This window comes from Narcine bancroftii, chromosome 7, assembly GCF_036971445.1.
Source record: "Narcine bancroftii isolate sNarBan1 chromosome 7, sNarBan1.hap1, whole genome shotgun sequence".
NCBI lineage: Eukaryota > Metazoa > Chordata > Chondrichthyes > Torpediniformes > Narcinidae > Narcine > Narcine bancroftii.
In genome coordinates, this window is record NC_091475.1 from 149,687,855 (window position 1) to 149,711,310 (window position 23,456).

At 38.3% G+C, this 23,456-nt stretch overlaps 1 protein-coding gene across 5 annotated transcripts in view; it reads left to right on the top strand.

Moving 5' to 3' along the window:
* Positions 1-23,456, top strand: part of LOC138739205 (sestrin-3-like) — a 96,367-nt gene that overhangs the window by 35,040 nt on the left and 37,871 nt on the right. For 2 of the 5 annotated variants that reach the window (XM_069890792.1, XM_069890791.1), the window contains exons 2-4: positions 13,695-13,760; positions 19,476-19,676; positions 20,147-20,329. In XM_069890792.1, coding sequence (XP_069746893.1) covers positions 13,695-13,760; positions 19,476-19,676; positions 20,147-20,329 — 450 coding nt within the window. Of the gene's footprint in view, positions 1-4,683; positions 4,703-13,694; positions 13,761-19,344; positions 19,361-19,475; positions 19,677-20,146; positions 20,330-23,456 lie in introns of those variants that run through there. The other 3 variants (XM_069890793.1, XM_069890796.1, XM_069890794.1) reach the window with 3 other exon arrangements.

Genomic DNA, 23,456 nt, shown 5'->3' on the forward strand with positions numbered 1-23,456 from the left:
CAGGGGTTAAATAAAGCTGGTGAAGAAAATTATAATGAACTAATCTATATCTCACATTTATTAATTTAGTCATGCTGTCTTCACACATAATCATCCATTCTTCCTGAGATATTGGAATAGCTAAATCTTCCTCCCATTTAATTCTTGCTTTATACAGATCTGGTTTACTCATTTTACATTGTAACAAAGCATACATTTCTGAGATAAATCCTTTTTTTATTCCCATCAGTAAGTAAAATTTCAAATTTCATTCGCCAAGGTAACATTAACTCACATCCAAAATTTTCTAACAACAAAGCACAAACTTGATAATATGCAAACAATGTATTTGACATAATTCCAAAATTTTCTTTGTCTATTAAATGAAAGAAAAGAACCAGCTTTTTAACAATCCTGTACCAACTTAATATCTTTCTGTTCCCATAATTTCAAGTATTGATTATTCATTGAAAAAGGAAACAATTTATTCTGATACAATGGAGTCCTGGCTGAAATTTTACCTCTAAATCCAACTATCTGATTCCTGTTATACCATAACACCATTAAATGTTTTAACACAGGTAAATGATAATTTTGTAAAAGACGGGGATTCCATTTATAAATCAATTGATCTACATTGTTGTTCAAAAAGCTGAGCCATCTCCACTTTAGCTCATATCAGATGTTGATCAATATCAAACATCCTATTAATAAATTTTAACTGAGCTGCTTCATAATAATTTTGAAAATGTGGTCATTGCAATCCTCCTAAGGCATATCTCCAAGCCAATTTTTGTAATGACGCTCTTGCCAACTTTCCACAAAAACACTCGTATTAAAGCATTTAAAATCCTTGAAAAAAAATTTTCAGAAGTTTACAAGGAATTGATTGAAACAGATATTGTATCCGTGGAAAGATATTCATTTTAATACAATTTGCACGTCCTATCATAGTTATTGGTAAATCTTTCCATTTATTTAAATCGTATTTAAATTTACTCAAAAAAGGCAAATAATTTAACCTGTATAAATGCTCATAGTCAACATCTACAACTATTCCCAAGTAATTGTCAGACCACAGAAATGTTTTTGTTTACATGCTGAATAGTCTTCATTTACTAACTGCACTGTCTCACTTTTCTCCCGATTAACTTTGTATCCTGACATTTTACCATTCTGCTCTAATCGCATTTGAATATATCCCAAAGATTTTTCAGGATGCATTAAATATATTAAGACATCATCTGCAAATATATTAAGACATCATCTGCAAATAAATTAATTTTGTATTCCTCTGAGTTTATCTGAATACCCTTAATATTACCATCTTGTCTGATCATTTGAGCCAATGGTTCCATGACCAATGCAAATAGGGCTAGTGACAAGGGACATCCCTGCCTAGTCGATCTAGTCAATGTAAATGAAGAGGAAATATGTCCATTTGTTGCCACCCTGGCTGATGGATTCTTATATAAAACCTTCTTTCAACCAGTAAAGAGTGGTCCCAATTTAAATTTCTCTAGAACTTTAAATAAACAAAAAGCATTCCACTATGTCAAAAGCCTTTTCTGCACCTAAAGCCACTATCATAGCTTGGTTGGGTTGCTCCCAGGAAACATTAATCAAACATAAATGTAACAATATTATCTGCTGAATATTAATTCTTAATAAACCCAACCTGATCGATATGAACCAACCTTGGTAAAAGCTTAGCTAATCTATTAGCTAAAACCTTTGCCAATATCTTATAATCTACATTTAGTAAAGAAATCAGTCGATATGACCCAACTTTTAATGGATTTCTGTCTTTTTCTAAGGCATTGATCACAGTAATTCCAAAGAAAATTTCAGAAAAGAACCAATTTCACTAGCTTGCTTCAAGACCTCCATTAATAGAGGGAACAATAAGCCATAAAATTCTTTATAAAATTCAGAAGTAAAACCATCTTTGCCTGGAGATTTCCCTCTGGGCATAGATTGCAATGCTTCTTTAATTTCCATCTCAGTAAAAAGAGTATCTAACTCCTTAGCCTCTTGATCTTTTAGCGAGGGCAAATCTAAATTAGATAAGAATACATCAATTCTATCATTATCCTACTCATCCTCAGAAGTGTACAAGTCTTCATAAAATGAATGAACATCATTAATCTCCTGTCTATAAGTAACAGTCGAATTTCTTATAGCATTAATAGTCCTCGAAGCCTGTTCCGTCTTCAATTGCCATGCCAAAACCTTATGAGCACATTCACCCAACTCATAATAACGTTGTTTAGATTGTTGTAACAGTTTTTAAAATGTATCTGTTTGTAAAGTATTATACCATAACTTTAGCTTAGTTAATGGAGCTTTTTTTTAAAACTTCTGTAATGTCCCATTGTACCACCTTTTCAAATCTATCAATTTCCTTCTCCAAATCTTGACTCTACTAAATACTGTTTCTTAATTTTAGCCGAATAACTGATAATTTGGCCCCTCAAATATGCTTTTAAAGCAACCCACAAAATAAATTTACATTGCACCGACCCTTCATTTATTTGCAAAAAAGTTTTTGTGTTACTGCATATAATCAATAAATTCAGGTTGTTTCAACAGTAACGTATTATATAGATATATATATATATATATATATATATATATATATATACACACACACACACACACACACATATATATATATATAAATATATATATCTATATATAGATATATATATATAAATATATATATAGATATATATAAGTATATATATCTATCTATCTATATCTATCTATCTATCTATCTATATCTATCTATCTATCTATCTATCTATCTATATATATATATATATATATAGATAGATATATATAAGTATATATCTATCTATATATATAGATAGATATATATATATAAATGTAGTTTCATCTCTATCAGAACCAGTACAAGAAATTAATAACAAAGAATGATCAGACAATATCCTACTTTTATATTCCTCCTGTGTAAATCTACCTTGTACTTGTGTGATACTAAAAACAAATCAATTCGAGAGTAAGATTAGTGTCTAGCTGAATAAAAGGAAAAGTCTTTCTCTGTCAGTTTTAACCTCCTCCAAATCTCTACCAAATTCAACTCTTTCATTACCATTGACAACTGTTCAGCCATTTTCGTTTTCCCCAACATTTTTGGAGATTTATCCAATAAAGGGTCCAAACAGCAGATGAAATCACCAACCACCAAAACCTTATCATACACCTGATTTAAATTAAAAAAAGCTTCCGCCATAAATACATCATCATCTACATTAGGTACATAAACATTCATCAATGTCCAGGCCTCTGAAAAATAATTTACAATTCACCACCAACTTATCAATGTACTCTACCCACCGCTGCAAAAACTGAATCCAATGTAAAAGATAACTTTTTGTGTATTAAGATGGCAATGTCTCTTGCTTTAGAATTTAAAAACGTTGCTATAACATGCGCAACCCAATCTCTTTTCAACTTCTGATGCTCCTTTTCAGTCTTCATCTTTTTGATATAGACTAACACCCACTTTCTTTTAATCAGATGATTAAGCCCGTTAACATTAAAAGTTGCAAAAGTCAAATTAGCTGTAACCACTTAGTCTCCCCTGAAGTGGCACCCCTCACGGCTTGAAAGTGAAAAAGAAAAACTCCTTTAAAAATTAAAAAAATAACTGAAATAAAACACTAAAAAAAACCTCCCCCCCACCCACCACCCCAGCATAATACACTTGTTACAGATTAAACTATTTCATCCTCCATTTTGTTGAGAAATTCAATCATGCTGTGATCTCTCTCTGTAAGAGGATCCCTAACATTTTTACCCATCTCGTTGCACAGGAACAGATCAACAATGGTGTGTTCCCTTGTAGGTTTGGTAACATGCTGTTCAACAAAATTGTTGCATTCTATGAAGGCCTCCACAAAACTGCCTTGACTAACATGGTTCACCCAATATTTGTGCAAGTTCACAAACCTCCTGACAATTGCCATTCCATTCTTGCATATATCAGATATTCTTGTTTTATTGCCTGTGCTAATGGTAATGTTATTATTTGGTTGCCACCAGTAAGACATCACTTAAGCAGGTGGTTTTGAAATTTTGGAAACTAGCTATACTTAATGAACTATATGTTGGTGTAAATTGATGGATTCAGAGTTTCTACCTTTACTGAAGTTGTACTTTTTTTTGTCTGGATTTCAAATGTGATGTGAATTGACGACTTGATCTGTATTTAGATGGCATTTCAACAATCTTCCTCATCTGGTAGTCTGCATGATGTGCGAGTTGAGATGAATTAACTAAAATACAAGAGGACATGAATCTCAACTAATTCACGTGTTCCCAATTGTACCTTCATCTTCAGGAAATCAAAAATTTTCCAAGGATTGAGCAATGAAATTGAGAGACTGATGTTTGGGAGAAAATAGTGATTTATTCTGCTTACAGCAAGGCCTCCTATTGACCTTTAATCTGCTTGGGTAATGTACATGTGGATTAATAATTGAGCAATTCAACTCCTTGTCAGTCTTTAAAAGTGGCAAAATGTCCACCAGAACTGACATTCTGCCTCAAGCTTTGGGCAAGGGTGCAAAGTGGCAATTAACACTCTCAAAAAAAATGTTGTGAAGCCTACTGCCATTTTCCTCCTCTCTTTATTAGGTTAAATTGTGCCTGTATGAGACCTCCTTTTGAGAAAAGAAGGGCATCTTCCTTGAACATGGTATTTCTTAGAAAAACTTGATGGATATAGATCTGTTTTTTTAATTGTTTACCATTAGCCAAATGGGAAGTTCAGATGCATTTGTATTTCATAGTTCTTTTGAATACTTGATTATTGTTAGATTGGGCAAGGATGTGAAATACTAAGGATAAGAAAAGACATTTTGGCTTGTCAGTGCTCCATTTCCTTAACTCATCCACTATAATGATTGTGAATTTTTTGAAAGATTTTGGAAAATAATGTTTACTCACACCCACCCTATCTGGTTCCACTGTTTCCATCTCTACCGATTCCTGGACAATTAAAATTTTTCCCCTATGCCTGTCTCTCCATCTTTCACACCTGTTCTGTACCCAATCACCTCAACTCTCCTCTGCTTCTTTCCCCCCTTAATATACATAATTTCACCCTTTTCCCTCTTGACAGTGTCCAGACCTGAAATGTTGACTGACTGTTTTTACCTGATGCTATCTGACTGGAATTCCTCCAACAATTCTTTGTCTTTTGAAGATTCCACCATCTGTAGATTTTGGTTTTGTTATAAAAACATACCTATTTAATATGGTTTAATCAGCTTGTGATATTAAAGTTTTATTTAAAAATTGTAATTTAGTCATTGACGGCATTTGCAATCACGATGTGGAAACAGAATGAAATGATGTGCAAAAGCTTTTGCTTTAGCCTGTTGTAATTTTCCATAATCTATTTAGTGATTCCTGAACATAGCTGTGTGTTGCAGACAAGTGTCATGAGTCTTATCACTAATGATGGATCACTGTGTGATTATTGCTGGTCATTTAAATTTTTTTGTTTATACCACTAATCTGTTTATTTTGGAGCTTATATCCACTGAAGCACTGTTATTCAATACATTATCTGCTAGCTGCATATGGCTGATTGCATTTCTTATTAGTAAATACAAAGTGAGCAATGGCCACCATTGATAGACTGTAATCTCATTAGAGAAATTTGCAGTGTATTCATTCATTGAAGCATACACTGTGCATAAATGTTTCTGATCTGTTGTGTGGGCACTGTTACTTTGGTTAATAAATAGTAGATATTGGGTTAGGTCTCTATGGGAAGTATATTTTGTGCTAGGTATATGAAAAGTATTTCCTGTTGACAGTCACCAGCTTTTCCATGCCATCTTTATCATGATTTAGAGGTTTAAATTCTGCGAACAGATTGAATATGACTTTTGAGTTTCGATGGTTAAAAGGCTGTTGAATATCAGTTTTCTATTAAATCAATGTACTCCCAAGCCCCCTCTCACCCAACAAAAAACTTGGATGAATATTTTTTTTTGTTGGATAAATTTAGTAAGGATCATGGAACAAAGACAGAGAAGTGGGACTGAATTATAGATGGCCATGATTTCTCTGAATGCTAGTGCAGGTTTGTAGGACTAAATGGCCTACATACATTTCCATTGTCTATCCTACATGAGTCACTATTTCATCCACCTAAGTTGGCTGCTGTTGGAGCTTCCCAAAAACTTGTTTTTTAAAATCTTCTATTGCCAGTTGTCTGCAGTGACTCAAGTTAAACCAACTTATCTGCAATCTGTTTACCTCTGAACTACATTTCTGTTCCTACATCCTCTCCAATATCTATTCTTGATAAAATTATCTACCTTTGCCCTCTGTCACCCAAATAGCTAATTTTCTTATCCTCAGACTTTACTGTTCCATTGCACAACTGCCCATACTCCTGCTTCATGTGTTTCAGTTGATCCTATTGTTAGATAGACAACAGACTCGCCAAGGCAAATAGCGCCTTTGGAAGACTACACAAAAGAGTCTGGAAAAACAACCAACTGAAAAACCTCACAAAGATAAGCGTATACAGAGCCGTTGTCATACCCACACTCCTGTTCGGCTCCGAATCATGGGTCCTCTACCGGCACCACCTACGGCTCCTAGAACGCTTCCACCAGCGTTGTCTCCGCTCCATCCTCAACATCCATTGGAGCGCTCACACCCCTAACGTCGAGGTACTCGAGATGGCAGAGGTCGACAGCATCGAGTCCACGCTGCTGAAGATCCAGCTGCGCTGGATGGGTCACGTCTCCAGAATGGAGGACCATCGCCTTCCCAAGATCGTATTATATGGCGAGCTCTCCACTGGCCACCGTGACAGAGGTGCACCAAAGAAAAGGTACAAGGACTGCCTAAAGAAATCTCTTGGTGCCTGCCACATTGACCACCGCCAGTGGGCTGATAACGCCTTAAACCGTGCATCTTGGCGCCTCACAGTTTGGCGGGCAGCAGCCTCCTTTGAAGAAGACCGCAGAGCCCACCTCACTGACAAAAGGCAAAGGAGGAAAAACCCAACACCCAACCCCAACCAACCAATTTTCCCTTGCAACCGCTGCAATCGTGTCTGCCTGTCCCGCATCGGACTGGTCAGCCACAAACGAGCCTGCAGCTGACGTGGACTTTTTACCCCCTCCATAAATCTTCGTCCGCGAAGCCAAGCCAAAGAAAGATTGTTAGTTTGTATTCTCTTCCATGCAGTATCCCACTTGCCCATCATCCCATTGATTGATTTGGCTTCTGGTCCCCCACACCCCAAGCTTTAAAACTTCTGTTACTGAAATGCCTGAATAGGCGTACCATTTTATATTTTGGAAGTCTTCCTCCAGTCTTGGAGTTGTTTCATCCAACTGCAAACTCTTTTTGCTTTTAAATTCTGTCCTCTCGTGTGTGTTTGCCTCAGCCCCCTCCAGCATGAAAGCCTCAATCTCCTTCTACGATCAGATTTTACAAAATGCCTCTTAATAAGCACTTGCTCAGTTGTTACCTTATCCACGAATTTAGTTATGTTTTTTTGTTTCCTCCTCTATAGAAACTTCAATTTAAGGAGCCGTTTAAATGTAATTTGGCTTCCATTTTCATCTTTGTGTATTCTCCATTGTGAATCAGATCTTTATCTTGTGACTTCCTCTCTGTCCTTCATTCTTTGAATAGTTTCATAGTCTCTTTCAAAAAGTTACAAATGGCTGTTCCTTTTTAGAACATAGGACACTACAGCACAGAAACAGCCCTTTGGCCCTTCTAGTCTATGCCAAACTTTCATTCTGCCTAGCCCACTGACCTGGACCATATACCTCCTTACCCCTCCCATCTATGTACCTTTCCAAATTGTTTTTGTGGAGAAATGAGTCTGCATTTACTAATTCTGCATAAATATATTTTTTTTCTGTTTCCTGCTTCCTGCTCCTGGTTTGTCTGGAGGCCTGAACACTAAGACAGGCGTATCACTGCTGTTCTGTTTCTTGCTGCCTGCTCCTTGCATGTCTGGAAGCATCAACAGTGAAGTGAGACTGATGTTCCTCTGCTGTCTCTTGCTTTCTCCTTTGTCTAACTCTATGGGCTTGTGAAGAACTTCTGCCAATGTAGGTTTGCTTTTTTGGGGCCCATATTGAACTGGGGTTGGTTTCTAAATGTACATTGATTGACTGTAACTAATTTAGGTGTCCCTGGTGCAAGTTCAAATTATTATTTTGCTGAACCTTTGAACTTCATATGATCGTAAAGGTCAAATTCAATGTGGTTATTATGACATTTAGCATCAAATGTTCCCACAATTATAGTAAACAGTAATACAAGTCAGTGCAAACAGATCAAAAAATACTTTTGAATTTCATATGACCTTAAAGGTTAAATTAATTGAAATTCAATGTGGTCATGAAATTCAGCATCAAATGTTAACCCTTCTGAACCTCCTTGGACACTTCTAGAGTGCACCATATTGATTTGCATGGACAACAGACGTATGCACGAGTATATTTTAGATGATTAAGTATAGTGGTGGCATGGTTAGGGCCTGACTGGGACACTGGCGTGGAGGTGAATCAGGTTGTGTAGAGGGCCTGATTGGGGCACTGGCGTGGAGGTGAATCAGGTTGTGTGGAGGGCCTGACTGGGGCACTGGCGTTGAGGTGAAGCAGGTTGTGTGGAGGGCCTGATTGGGGCACTGGTATGGAGGTGAGTCAGGTTGTGCCAAGGGCCTGACCATGACACCAAGATGAAAAGCTGGTCGATGTCACTGGAGTGACTCCTAAATTGTATCCCTCTCGCTGCCTAGTAAGAGTCTATATCTTTATTAGTATCAAGTATATTAGTAAGGATTGTGCTGTAAACTTGGGGGGGAAGGGGTTAATTATGACGGGGGCACGGTTAGGGTATTGGTTAGCGTAACATTTATAGTGCCAATGACCAAGGTTCAAATTTAAATTTTGTAAATTACAGGAATTACTTGATTAAAGTGAACTTTACATAATTAAACACTGTAATACTTAAAAAAAAATTACTAGTGTATATATTTTGCAGTCTTTTGTATTTTAAATGGCATATTCTCAATGCAGGTATATTAGGTTGGCATTTTAAGAGTGACTCCCATTCAACAGGAAAATTCATGTTTCCGGCATCCATGATCCCCCATAGGTGCTGGATAATGGGAATTTTACCATTTGGTGTTGCTTTATACCTCTGATGCCTGTAATGTGCTGTAGTGTTCTATGTTCTGATGTTGACCTTACTACTGACATTTATTATTTCAAAAATTTAAACCTTGGAACCAATATTGTCTATAAAATGAAGGCAGCATGCCTACTGAGCAAGTTGTGAATCTCCACTCCACCTGGTATTATGGAAACTAAATGCAAAACTTGGAAATGCCATTTTTATTTGGTTGGATGGAATGGTTAATTGCACTTGTTGAAGGAATACTTCTGTAATTTGACCTAGAAACAGTCCTGTTTCACCAATGACCAATAGTTTGTTGCCCCCAGAACTTGGACTGTAACACTGGACCATCAGAACAGTCTTTGTTTATACTTCCTTTGTCATCGTTCCTTCTCACTCATTTAATAGGATCAACTGCTTGTATCTTAGTCAAATTGATTTTTTGTTGTTAGCTCTCAATATCATTCAATGATAGTTAATTTCTAGATTTTATTTTTATATATATGGATGGCCATTACTTTTTTTATTTTGCTAACTGATTAACATGGACTTCCAGTTCCTGTGTGAAGTGTCTTTAACTTTCAGTTTGGAATCGGATTCAGAATGATGTAGTTAGCTGGGCTTTGCGCAACCAGATTGTGTCCAAAGTGAGGCTGCTATCTACACTTAGAAAAAAAATGCCCTTGTTATTTGGATGATTTAAATGTATGTGGGTTTATTTTGTAGATGCAGTACAATAACAGGCCCTTCCAGCCCATGATCCAACTAAACCGGTTTTAAATTTTTATGATGTAGTTATTGAGTTTAATACTCCCAAGATTCAAGCATTGTTTTTGAATTGAAAGGTGATGTAAAACTATTGATTAAGTGAGAGTTATATTTGCATTAAGTCATGAGAGGAAGCAAGTGAAAAGATTAAGAGTTTTAAAAAAAAATGTCAAACAGGAAGTTGTAAATGACTGTCCATTTGAAGCCTCTTTCATACTTGCATCCCACTAAATTGGCTGTTCAGTGTCCTGGAATAGGAATGGGGGTTTGGCTTTTCACACTTGACCACTCCTAACTGGGACACTAAACGCTTTCACACTTGCAAGGAGCCATCCCAGGGGTTAGGTCTGTTCTATCTTCTATTGGTGGTGTCATGACCCATCGAGTGATGGTGAACCTACCCTAAATCTTGATCAATGTATTATGATCTTGTATTTGAACAAAATGGATCATACCTAATTATAACATAATTAAGATTTATGTACAGGACAATATAAGCCCTTCAGCCTCTGTTGTATTGTGACCTACATAAACCTTTAAGGGACCGTGGGAAAGTGCTAACAATAAACAGCAATAGCTTTAGTGCACAATTTATACAGTGTGGGAAAGTTTGTAGCACTATCACATATTATAAATATTGGGAGGGGAGCGATGGCGGACCTGCCGTCCCAGAATTCCATGCAGTAGAGAAAGCACTGTATGCCTGGCTGCATGCAAGGAGCATTCATGGAGGGGTTTCTATGCAGAATGGCATTCTGGGAAGTCAGGTCCACCATTGCTTTTTTCCCCAGTCTTTATAAATTGTGTGCTATAGTGTTGCAATCAGGCAAGTGTCAAAGGGTTAATTGGATTGTGGGATTTAAATAATCCAAGTTTTTAGTGAGTGCAGGAAGAAAATGGAATTAATGGAATGCAGTGAACTCAATGTTCATGGCCTGGGCTTGGAGAGTGCCCAGATGAAAAATGAGGTGTTGTTCCTCCAATCTGCAGGTGCTCAGGGTGGGATAGTGAGAAAGGCCATGGACAGACGAGAGCTTGACAGTGTGATTCAGAATTTAAATGGTTGGCTACGGGGAGGTCACTTTTGTTGCGGATGGAGAGGAGGAGCTGGGCTTTTTTCACTTAACCATGGTCTCAACAGAATCCTGTGTTTTACCCCTTATAATTTGGCATGATTAATTTTGTTCAAATATAAGATCATAATACATTTAGGGCAGGTCCACCATCAATCGATGCGTAATGACATCACCAATAGAAGATAGAACAGACCTAACTCCGGGGATTGCTCCTTGCAAGTGTGAAAGCGTTCAATGTCCCAGTTAGGAGTGGTCAAGTGTGAAAAGCGAAATCTCCCCCCCCCCCCCCCCCATTCCTATCCCAGGTCACTGAACAACCAATTTAGTGGGATGCAAGTGTGAAAGGAGCTATTAAATGCTTGTGTGTTTGATGCCAAATAGTTGCACGTCCATTAAATGAACACTTTTAAGTTTTAAGTCCACACTGGCCAGATGAATAGAGAAAATTTTGCATGCTTGCTACAGAGTGCATTGTACAACTATTCATGCATTAAAAACACATTTTCAAAGTCCCATTAATAACTCATCACAAGCTCTAGCAACTTTTGAAATTTCTCTCTGCTTTCTAAAATGGCTGACTAATGAAATCTTTTTCAAAAGACTCTATATAAAGGCAGATTTACACAAAAGGAAATAGTTGCAGTAAAGCAAATTTATTCTTCACAATTAAAAGATGGAACATATATGAAGAAATGTTTGCACCCATTTCAGAACCTTTGTAATTAAGTTAAACAGGGAATTCTGAAGACACTGATTATCTTGCAATACACAAGTGTTGGAGATACTCAGCATCTGTAGGACAAAAAGTATCACCACTGTTTTGAGCTTGAGCCCTTCAACAAGGTATGAATCAGACATATGCCTGAATTTAAAAAAAAAATGGTAGTGGGGGTAAGAGGAGAGAGGAAAGGGCAGGAGTACAGGGTTAGAGGTAACAGGTGAATGATGGTGAGAGAGTAAGAAGAAAAAAAGGTGAGGTAATTGGGGAAGGGGATACTCTCTAAATGGAGAGGGAATGGAAGGAGCTAGAGATCTGGTGGAAAGGAGACAGCAGGATGGGGAAGGAGAGGCACGCAAGGGAGGGCCTCAACAAAAACTAGACAAGTCTATGTTAATGCCATTGGGTTGGAGAATATCCAGGCAAAATATTAGGTGCCTTTCCTACAATTTGAGGTTAGCATTTATTTAGCAGTGCATGAGTCCATGGATAGACGTATTGATGTTGGAATGATGTGTGGAATTAAAATGGTTGGCCAATGGAGGTTCCTTTTACTGCAGCAATGAAACGACCTCTCAGCCTCTCTGATGGAGAAGATGCCACAATGGGAGCCCTGGATGTAATAAATGACCCTTGCAGATTCACAAGTAAAGCATTTCTTGGAAAGACTGTTTGGGGGACTGAATGGTAGCAAGGGCATCATATATAACATTTCTTGCAGTTTCAGGGGTAGGTACTGAGGGGGAGATTTGTGGGAAGAGATGAGAGTACAAGGGAGTCTTGGAGAAAGCTGCCCTTGTGAAAAGTGAAGATGTCTCCAGTGGTAGGATCACATTGAAGGTGGCGGAAAATGCAGAGGATAACGTGTTGGATGTAAAGTCTGGTAGTGTGGTAAGTAAGGACAAGGTGAATCCTGCCCTTGTGTAACTAAGGACAGAGGGGATCAGGGCAGATTGTGTAGGCAATAGAGGAGATGTGGGTAAAGGCTGAGTTGATTGCACTAGAGGGAAGTCTTGCCTGGAAGTGCAGATGCAAAAAGTAGTTTAGTTTTAAGCATCATGAAACTGGAAATGAACTAATGGATTCTTTATTCTGTTAACCACTCTTCACCTAAGGTGACTCCTATTAATGATCACCAAGTAGTTTTGCATCATTATGAAAATTCAATTGACCATCTGTCATTAGTTACTCTTGTGGCCCATTTGTGATTTCTGCCTTGGGCATAGGTTCTGGATGACATAATACTCTCTGTCCAGTGCTCCTTTTGGGACATTGCAGTGGAGTTTGGACCAGGTAGTACTAAGAATGCCTATCATTGGTCATCAGCACCCAACCTCATTTTCCACGGCAGCCTGCATACATAGTTCCATACAGATGGCATTTGCACTCCTCATCACTTCCTAAACCCTCCTTTTCCTCTTCACCCTTCCCTGCCACCTTCCAAGAGATGACGACCAGGGGAGAAAGTCCAACGTCTGGTCTGTTATTAAAGCTAGGATTGATGTGCCAATTTCATAGCATATTCCACATTCCACCAGCCCTAACGTGCACTAGAATTTTCAAGCATCATTAGCCCCTTTTCCACTGGGACCTTGACCCAGGAATTAACTGGTTAAGGGTCCGGTGGAAAAGGAAAACAATCAGCATGCCAGCGTCAAATGACGTCCAATCACACCGGAGATTGACGGCCTCTACCCCAACTCGTGCTGATTAAACCAATGGAAAGAGAACAACTTCCATCCCTTCCAAAGGTGTTTTCTCTGATCCCTGGGGATGAGTGTGTTCAGTGGAAAAGCAGTTATTGTCCTGGTTTAAGATGGCCAAGTGGAAGCAGCACAAACTACTTTCTATCCTGGACACTGTACAGCCAATTAACTGGGATGCCAGTGGAAAAAGGGCTTATGGGGTTTTCAACATAATTTTTTGACAATTAATCACAGTGTTCTTTCTATAAACAGGAAAATGGGGCAAGGGTCCTTCAACCCTTGGCATGTGGACCATCTGCTTTCATACCAGAAATAGAGGTAATTTTTATATATTCTGTAATATCTTAATATTGATAGTTTAAGGCTTACAAATGATAAGCAGCATTGGAAAGTAATGGGCTGGGCCCACTATTCATCTGCCTCTCTTATAAGATACAAGATTCCATTTGCATTGGAACAAAAACAAATTGGATAGTGGGTTAATGAAATAAGAAGAAATCTTCATTGATAGGAGGTTTCTGCATTGTATAAATACATTACTTAAACTAGTATAAATTGTAAGTGGTAAGATAGTGTAGAACTGGAAGAGGTTGCAGATATGTGAGAGAGAGCTATGAAAAGATTTGTACATAAGATAAGATGTTAATGTTTCAAACATTAAAAGTATAAGCCAATATTTAACAGAAACAGGTTTATGGGATCTGGATTTAGGGCAGTGAAGTTAACAGCAGGTATTGGCTGCTTGTACCCCTCGCTGCCTTGGAAAAGCAGCCAATGTATTAAAAGATTAATGCCACCTTGACCACACTCTTCATGTTCTCACATCACCCAATTGAAGGGAAGAAGATTTTTTTTTAAAAGGAAATCCTGCACAACCAGATTCAAAGATAGTATCTTTCTTGCTGTTATCAGACTCCCAAATGAGCCTTGCGATCATAAAACTTGTCTTTGATCTGTACTAACTCATTGCTCTCTGCAACCTTGCACTTCTATACTCTGTCTTGCTTGCTATATTATGTATGCTGCCCTGTGTATGAGATGTCTGGCTGGACTGCTTGCATTGCATCTTTGGAGAGCATGGAGAGGAGATTACCAGAATGTTGTCTGGATAGGAGAACCTCATATGAAGCACGATTGAAGCTGAGGATTTCCTTTTTGGAGCCATGAAGGATGAGAGGTGACTTTCTAGATGTATATAAAACTATGAGGAGCTTGGAAAGGATGAATAGCCAGTACCTTTTTTTCTGAGGCAACAATAGCAAATACCAGAGGATATCTGTTTAAGGTAAGAAGAGGAAAGTTGAGGAGATGTCGGAGTTAATTTTTTTAGTGGTGAATGCCTGGAATGCATTGCTAAAGGTGGTGGTAGAGGCTGGTACAATAGGAACATTCAAGACTCGTAGATATGCACATGAATGCAAGAAAAATTAAGCATTATGAGTGTGAAGTAGGGGAAAAATTAGATGATTGTCAAGTAGGTTTACATAGGTCAGCATAACATTTTGGGCTGAAGGGCCTGTACTGTGCTCTAATGTTCTACGTCATCTTGGTACATGTGAAAATAAATTTGAACTTGGCATAGTAAGAATTGGAGTAGTAATAAGCTTGTTTAAAAAAAAATTGGAAAACAAGCAGTATGTTGGCTAAATCAGTGGTAGTGATATGGAAGTAGATCTAGTGTTGTAAGATGACCACATGGAAAATGGTAGACCTTATGAACTGGCTCTGTCAGCCTGAGATGGATCAGGAAATATGGAGCCATTGGCAGAGGTACCGAGCTGATGAGCTTGATCAAAGAAGATTGTTGTATCACTGGATAACTTTTTTGTTCATCGTAACTAGTTTTTGCTCAAGCAATTTGAGAATGGAGAAATACTTGTGGAGAGATGGAGCTGGGTATTGGAAACAGGCTGTGGGACTTTTGATTCCATTACCAATGCAAAGTGTGGAAATGTAGAGAAGGCCAAGGAGTGGCATGTTTAGTACCTTGCTGTCACAGTGCCACGGCCAGGATGGGTTCAAATCCCATGCTGTCTGTAAGGAGTTCGTACTTTTTCCCTGTGTCTGCGTGGATTTCCTTCAGGAACTCCAGTTTCCTCCCACTGTTCAAAACTTACCAGTTGTAGGTCATTTGGGTGTAATTGGGCAGTGCAGGCTCGTGGGCATACAATTATGTATGTCTTAAAAAAAAAAGATGGTGTGAGATGCCCAACAATCTTGCTGAGCTGAACAATGAAGATATTGGAGGAGGATAGTGCATTTAGAGGCAGAAACAAAAATAGAGTAAATCATCCTTTGGTATCAAAAGATGTGGCTTAAAAAGTTAATTTCAAATGACATGAGAAAAGTGGATAATATGGGATCAATTTTGGAGATTGGGTAATTTCCTCGCCTGCCAGAGGAATCAAATGTGCTCCTGGTGGTGGAGGCAATACAGAGAGGTTGCAGAGGGGAACACTCAGTGACTGATAGCATGGGAGATTGTCAGTTCAGGTGAGTGATTAACTGTTTAGTGGAAGTGGAAAGATGAACCTGGTGATGGTCTAGATCACACACATCAAACTCAGGCCCGCGGGCCAAATTTGGCCCGTGATATAATTATGTTTGGCCCGCAAGATCATATCAAATGTGCATCAGAGCTGGCCTGCTGGCCACCGCGCCAGTATAGTGCATGCACAGCTAATACTACAAATCCCAGAATGCTTTGCAAACACGTTGGCGCCGGCCCATCAGCCCGTTAATCGCCCCCACCTCCTCTCTTTATTTTCATTAGCATCTGCGACCTGTCGCCCAACTCACGTAATAAACCCCTTACGAAAAATGGCCAAACGAAAGACAGAAAACAGGACCTTTCAAGACAGGTGGGAGGCAAACTCTGACCCCAGAGTTTGATGAACTTGCATCTAAGAAGAGATGCCAAGTATCTGATTTAGACCCAGGTGCATCAGAGTAAATCACAGTGTAGCAAGCTAAGCTTGGATTAATATTTTATTTGGTTAACTTTGGACTGTTCATAGTTGAAAGATTGGATTTTCATTGAAGCAAGTTGTTATTTTTTTGACTTGTTGGCTTGTGGAAAAAAATACATTTAAAAGGAGCTTAAAGGCTATAGAGAAATATTATTTATTGAATATTTTATTTCTCTTTTTTTTTAATTTTTTTATTTATTTCTCATTTGTTAATGCTTCTTCTGGAAAGAGTTTAACCAAAACTATTATTAAACATTTATTTTAATAAGAAAAAGTTTAACATTACATATGTTGAAAGAAGAGAAAACATGCAGATGTTGTTGAAAATTTTCAATAAATATTTAGTTTGGCCCACGACTTAGTCCAAGTTTTTAATTTTGGCCCTCTGTGAATTTGAGTTTGACACCCCTGGTCTAGATCAATGATTTTCAAGCATTTTCTTTCCACTCACATACCACCTTAAGAAATACATAACTATGCCATAGGTTCTCTGTGATTAGTAAGGGATTATTGAAGTGGTATGTGAGTGGGAAGGGAAGGTTGAGAATCACTGCTCTAGACTCCATTGTTACTGAAATATTTTGCGTGAGAAAAATTGTCACTGACCCATTTCCTTAGGGGTTTTGAAACCGTGCACATTACAAGTCATTTAAGTATGTTTAAAACAGAGGTTTTCAATCTTTCCCACCCCCCACACACACATATACCACCTTAAGTCATTCCTTACTAATCACAGAGCACCTATGGTAAAGGGATTACTTAAGGAGGTATGTGGATTGAAGGAAAAAGTTTGAAAACCATTGGTCTAGATCAGGGGTGTCAAACTCAAATTCACAGAGGGCCAAAATTAAAAACTTGGACTAAGTCGAGGGCCGAACTAAATATTTATTGAAAATTTTCAACGACATCTGCATGTTTTCTCTTCTTTCAACATATGTAATGTTAAACTTTAGGATATAACTTTAGGAGGATAATGTTACAGGTCAGGAGTAGGTAGCTCAAGTTCACCCTTTGCTTGACCTGAGGGAAACATATTTGATCCCTGTGGAGATGTTGTCAGCATTCATAGGCTGTGTCCATTTTGGCCTGCATCAGGACTCAGCATTTCCTGCTCACTCCTCAGGCTCTAGGCTTCTATTCACACTCGACCCACCATCCCTCTACCTGACCAGTCCTTTACCCAACCTCTACTCACCCCTCACTCCACTCGCTCTGCCTCTACCCACCCCATCCTATACTCGCACCTCTACTGCCTCTTCCCTCAACCTGTTCCTCCCTCTACCCGTCTCTCACCCTCTAATCACCCCTCCCCTACTCGCCCTGCCCCTCCCCTTTTACCTCTTCCCTATCCACCCCTCCTTCTACTCATCCCTCCCTCTAACTGCCCCTCGCACCACCATAACTTCCCCTGCCCATTACTCTTCACCTGCACCCTCTGCCCACCCCTGCTTACCCACCCACTCAGCCCCAGCGCGCTGCCGATCAGCCTTTGCGGATAGCCACCATCTCTCTCTTCACGTGCAGGGCCGAACGAGCCGTCCCTGGGGTCCGCGCGGGTGCAAGCGCTGAAGGCCGTGGCGACCGGGAGAAGTGCGCTCGCGCTGTGGAAGGGCCATCCGGTGCCAGTTGCGCGGGGCTCGCGCTGCCCGGGGGCCGTGCGCAGCCTGCCATGCCCGTCGCACCGACAGGAAATTACAGGCGCTCGCCCATCCGCCGCACCGCTCGACAGGAGGGAGAAGTGACTGATTGTGCGGGGAGCCTTCCAACTGGCTTGCCGGCTGATGACATCGACAGACTTCTCGTGTTACAATTTCTCGTGTTACAATGGGAAAGGATGTGCAATGAAGGGGGAGGACGGTGGGGGTGACATTACCAAAAAACAGCATTGGCTCTCGCTGCAGGGCGGGCCACCTCTAATACATTTTTGAAATGATCTTGCGGGCCAAATATAATTATATCGCGGGCCAAATTTGGCCCGCGGGCCAGAGTTTGACATGTGTGGTCTAGATTATTTGGGCATGATTTAGTATTGTGAACCAGGAAGAGGCAGCAATGTGGTCTCAGTATGGGTGGCAAATATCAATGCACTCCTTGCAGGCAAAATAAATTTGAGGATTGGTAGTGGAGATGTTAAAAGAAAAATCGGACATGCAGCAGATAAATAGTTAGTCTAAAATTTAACCATCTAAAAAGCTTTCAATTACTTTATTAAAGTCAGGGTTTTTATTTCTTTGAAATTTATTCTGGAGATGTAGGTGGTTTTCATAAAGAGGAAAGTTGGACTATGGCTGTTTTCAGCAGGGATCAGATGAAGGTGGATTAAATCAGATATGTGATCCTTAACAATGGAGAGCCATCCCAAGAGGAATTGGATAGAATGGATGGGCTTAATTCCCATCTCAGAGACTTGAGCACAGTCTTCCTTGCAAATCTTCAATGCAATACTGAAAAAGTTCTGTACTATATTGCAATGCACCAGTTAAGATGAGGAATTGGTGTGAGACCTTGTGTTTTCTCTCATGTGGCTATTAAAATTCCATGCCTTCACTTCAGAGAAGGGCTGGGGTGGCAGCCTTTGTCCTGGTCAATACATTATTTGTTCCAATTGATTATCTGGTTGCCATCAGTTTGCTCTGGAAGTTTCTTGTGCTTGCACATCACAATGATTGCATGTCAACACATTTCATTGTTTTAAGTACTTTTTGATGTCTTCTAAGATGTAAGAGACTGTGTAAATTTAATTGCCAGAAACTGTAAATAAAATTGCAATATCTCAAGTATGCATAGACTTGCACTAGGTAATTTAATGCAGTGTCTGACTCAATGTTTCTTATCTGTTCTATAATTATTTTTCAATTTACTAAAAGGTAATTTTGAGGAAGAAATCTTTAGCTTTTCATAAACATTGACCTTTTTTCTCTGTACCTTTCAGCACTCCCTCTGCTTTTGGTGAGAATGCCTTATTGTTTTGGTCATGTTAAAGCATATTTTTTTTAAATTTCCCTGTTTATCAAAGGGGAAAAAGTGTTAATTATATGTGTGTGATTGTTGCTTCCTTCCACAGATTGCACAAGATAATCCTGTGGATGGACATCCCAGCTTGATATTTCTTGAGGAATACTCCACCACTGGGCACCCCGACAACACCACGAAGATCATGGGTTTACACCCGCAATATCTGGAGTCTTTTCTTCGTACTCAGCATTATATACTGAGCATGGATGGACCACTCCCCTTCGAACACAGACATTACTTGGCAATAATGGTAAAGTAAAATACCGTACATACAAATATTACATTTTAATCATACATTACAGATTAATCAACTATTAACACTAAAAATGTAAACTGCCACTCTTCCAATACCCATTGTTTTATGTGACACTGCATACTTGAGTATTAACATAAAAGAAAGAAACTCTTTTGAGATTTAGAAAAAACAAATAAAGATTCATGTCTTAACTGATACCCACATCCATAATTTGGAAGCTTTTCAATTCATAATCTAAGATGGGAACTGAAGAAGAAAAAACAAACTGCTGGAGATAAAGGAATGATTGATGTTTCAGGCTGAGATCCTGCATCAGGACTGAGTGTAGAGGGGTGATTAGCCAGTATAAAGAGGTGAGAGGGAGAGGTGAAGCAGGGGTATCAAATTTAAACCTAACTGTACATCATACTTGTCCTCAGTCTGTAATACAGCTACTGACTTTTCTACTTATCTCTTTCAACTAGGCTGCTGCCAGGCACCAATGTTCCTATCTGGTAAATACACATATAAATGAGTTCTTGCAGGTGGGTGGAGACAGTGAATGGCTAAGTGGTTTGGAGTACATCCCCCAGAAACTGAAAAACCTCAACGAAGTGAATAAAATCCTTGCCCACAGACCCTGGCTCATCACTAAGGAACACATTAAGGTAAAACATCTTCAATTCAAGATCAGATGTCTTTTTATAAATTGAAGTGGACTCCATTTGTTAAGTACTTGCAATTAAGTCTGATTTAAATATGTTTTATGTGTGATATTTTAGATTTGATAACTTTTTTAAATTAATATTTTTATTTGTTATTTTCTTTTTGTGAGTTTTTTATATATATAATATTACTAACTTTATTAATTCTTCACTCTTTATTTTGGGGGAAGGGTGGGTTTTTTTTATATATAGTTTTTTTTAGTGGCCGTATAAATGGGGGGGGGGTTAGATTGATTTAAATTAGGTTATTAATGTTGTGTTGCAATAATTACTTCATTTTTATTTTTTCTTTAAATGTAATTTCTTTGTTTTATTCATGTAATAAACTTTAAATAAAGTTTCAAAAAAAGGTAAAACATCTTGAATATTCTAATAACTTTGAATGGTCGAGGGCTCTTTGTGGACTTCTGTACGAGTCAGCAAAATAATAATATGTGTGCCTGGATGAAAAGAAAAGCTTTTTATTTCACCAAGTATATAATCTTAAATATCCTAAACCTTTTAATGTTTGTGAATTAGATGAACATGATCAGGCATCATAAACACACACTGCCCCAATGAAATGCATTCCTAATCAACTCTGTTTTCATTTTGGGATCACATGCTCTTTGTTTCAATAACTTCGAGTTTATTTTTGTTAGCCACCTTTGGTTTTTTACATTATTATTTTCCTCAAAAATCCCATGAGCAATGTTGAAAATAAATTAATGTAAGGAAACATTGGAATATTTAGTTTTTTGGGGGTGCAGTATTTCATTGCTGCTTAGAGATTTTTGAGGCATGGTCAGTCAGAGGGAAATCTTAACTGCAGTTAAACTTGATTAAAAAAAAACTCGAATGAACTCTGATGGATTATATCATATTTTATGTTGTATATAGATATGTTTTTTAAATTTTATTTTTCATTTGCATCAATGCATACTTATAAATTCTTCATCATACAACAATACAATATAATAAAAATGATATAATTTTTTTCTTTTTATCCCCCTCCCCCAAAGAAAAAGATGAGAGAAAGAAAAAACACCTGAATTTATTATTCACTATTCATATATTCTTAACATATTATTCTATCCTGTACATATTAATTGGGAGGAGTGGGTGTTATGGAGGATGTGGATGGACTCTTACTGATAAAATCCATATATGGTTTCCAAATCATAAAAATTGTCAGGTTCATTCCTTAAACTATGAGCAATCGTTTCCAATGGTCTACAGTTTTGAATTTTTGTATGCCATGTACTCAAACTTATAAAATTATCTGACTTCCATGTTATATTTCCATACCACCGCTATTGCTACACTCAAAAAAATTGTGTTGATATTTGTCTAACTTCAATTTAGTATCAATGTCATATAAATCACCAAGCAAAAATATTCTGGGATCTTTTGTTATCTGTATCTTCATAATTTGTCCCAATAATATATTCAGATCTTTCCAAAATTTTCCCATTTTTTTCACAAAACCAAACTGCATGTAATAAGGTTGCTGTTTCTTTGTTACATCTGAATTGTTGTTGGGTTTTGGGGTCCTCTGGGCCCATAACAGTACAGAAAAGTGACATCAAGTGCCTGTCTGTACTGCTTGTATGTGCCAGTACTTGGTTCAGAGCCTTCTCTGCTTTGATAATTTAAGTGCTTGTCTCTTTGGCTTGGCTTCGCGGACGAAGATTTAAGTGCTTGTCTAGATGCTACTTAAATGCTGTGAAAGTTCTTGCCTCCATCACTCAGTCAGGCAATATTTTCCAAGTTCAACCACTTGAGTAGAAAATGTTCTTTCTCTGGACCTCTTGCTCCTTGCCCTGACCTTTTCCTTTTAATATAGTAACCTCTATTCTGGAGGGAAATGGTTCTTACTATTGATCTGTCTCTGCACCTCATCTTTATACATCTCTATCAATTTCTCCCTCCCAATAAACATGAAGGTTATATTAGATATTTCTGAGAAAGCAAAATATTGTAAATTTTTAATAATGTATTTGAAGTTTCTATAATGATTCTGTCTATGGGACATTGAGAGATGACAGGTGCTATAAACTTATAATCGTTTTCAGTTCATTTTTACTCTGTTTGGAAGTGGGGTCTTTGGCCATCGATTGGCCTTGTGAGCCGGTCTTCAGTATTTTTTTAGCTATTTCCTGAATTGACTCTTCCTTAATGTGGAATCAGGGTGGCACGGTTGGTGTAGCAGTTAGCACAATGCCTTTACAGTTGCCAGTGATTGGGACTGGGATTTGAATCTGTGCTGTCTGTAAGGAGTTGGTATACACTCCTTGTGTCCACGTGGGTTTCTCCCAGGAGCTCCAGTTTCCTCCAACTGCTCGAAACGTATTGGGAGTGTAGGTTAATTGGGTGTAAATTGGGCGATATGGATTCGTGGGCCAAAATAGCCTGTTACTGTACTGTGTCTAATTTTTTTTATAATTAAAAAAAAAAATTGGACTCTCCTTGCAGTGGTACAAGTTGGCATGTTTTCAGGTAGAGTGAGCTGGGAATCTTTCTGGCTATTTAATCAACAACTTTATCTCTTTGGATTCCTTTCTGTGAGCTGCCTCTGTGCTCTGATTCACCCTCAACCTTGACAATTATCTTATATATCTGGCTGCTCTGACCCCCTAACCTTCATCTCCAGACTTATTCTGGGTTCTGAGTGGATGATTGATAGTAATCCAATCCAGGCCATTGATGATTACAATCTGAATTGTAATTCTTTATTTGTGTGAAATATGTTTGTGTTCGTTTCATACAAGAAACGAACAGTGAGTTGGTTCCTAAGGCAACTCTTCAATTTGCCAAAAGATTATTCAGATGAACTGTAGAAAATTATGCTCACCATTATTAGTAAACAACATTAAATCAGAATCAAAGTGCCTTTGAGGTGCTTCTCATTTCAGGTTGGTACAGATTCTGGCTTCTGCAACAGTTTCTGTGGCTCATCTTTTTTAGACTGGTCTGCTTGGCATTATAAAGCGCACGAGGTCATCCATTCAGTTGAATCTTGCCATTTTTCTTTCTCTGCCACATCTGTTCCCAAGATGAGGTCTTGTAGTCCAGATCTTCTGAAATGTCT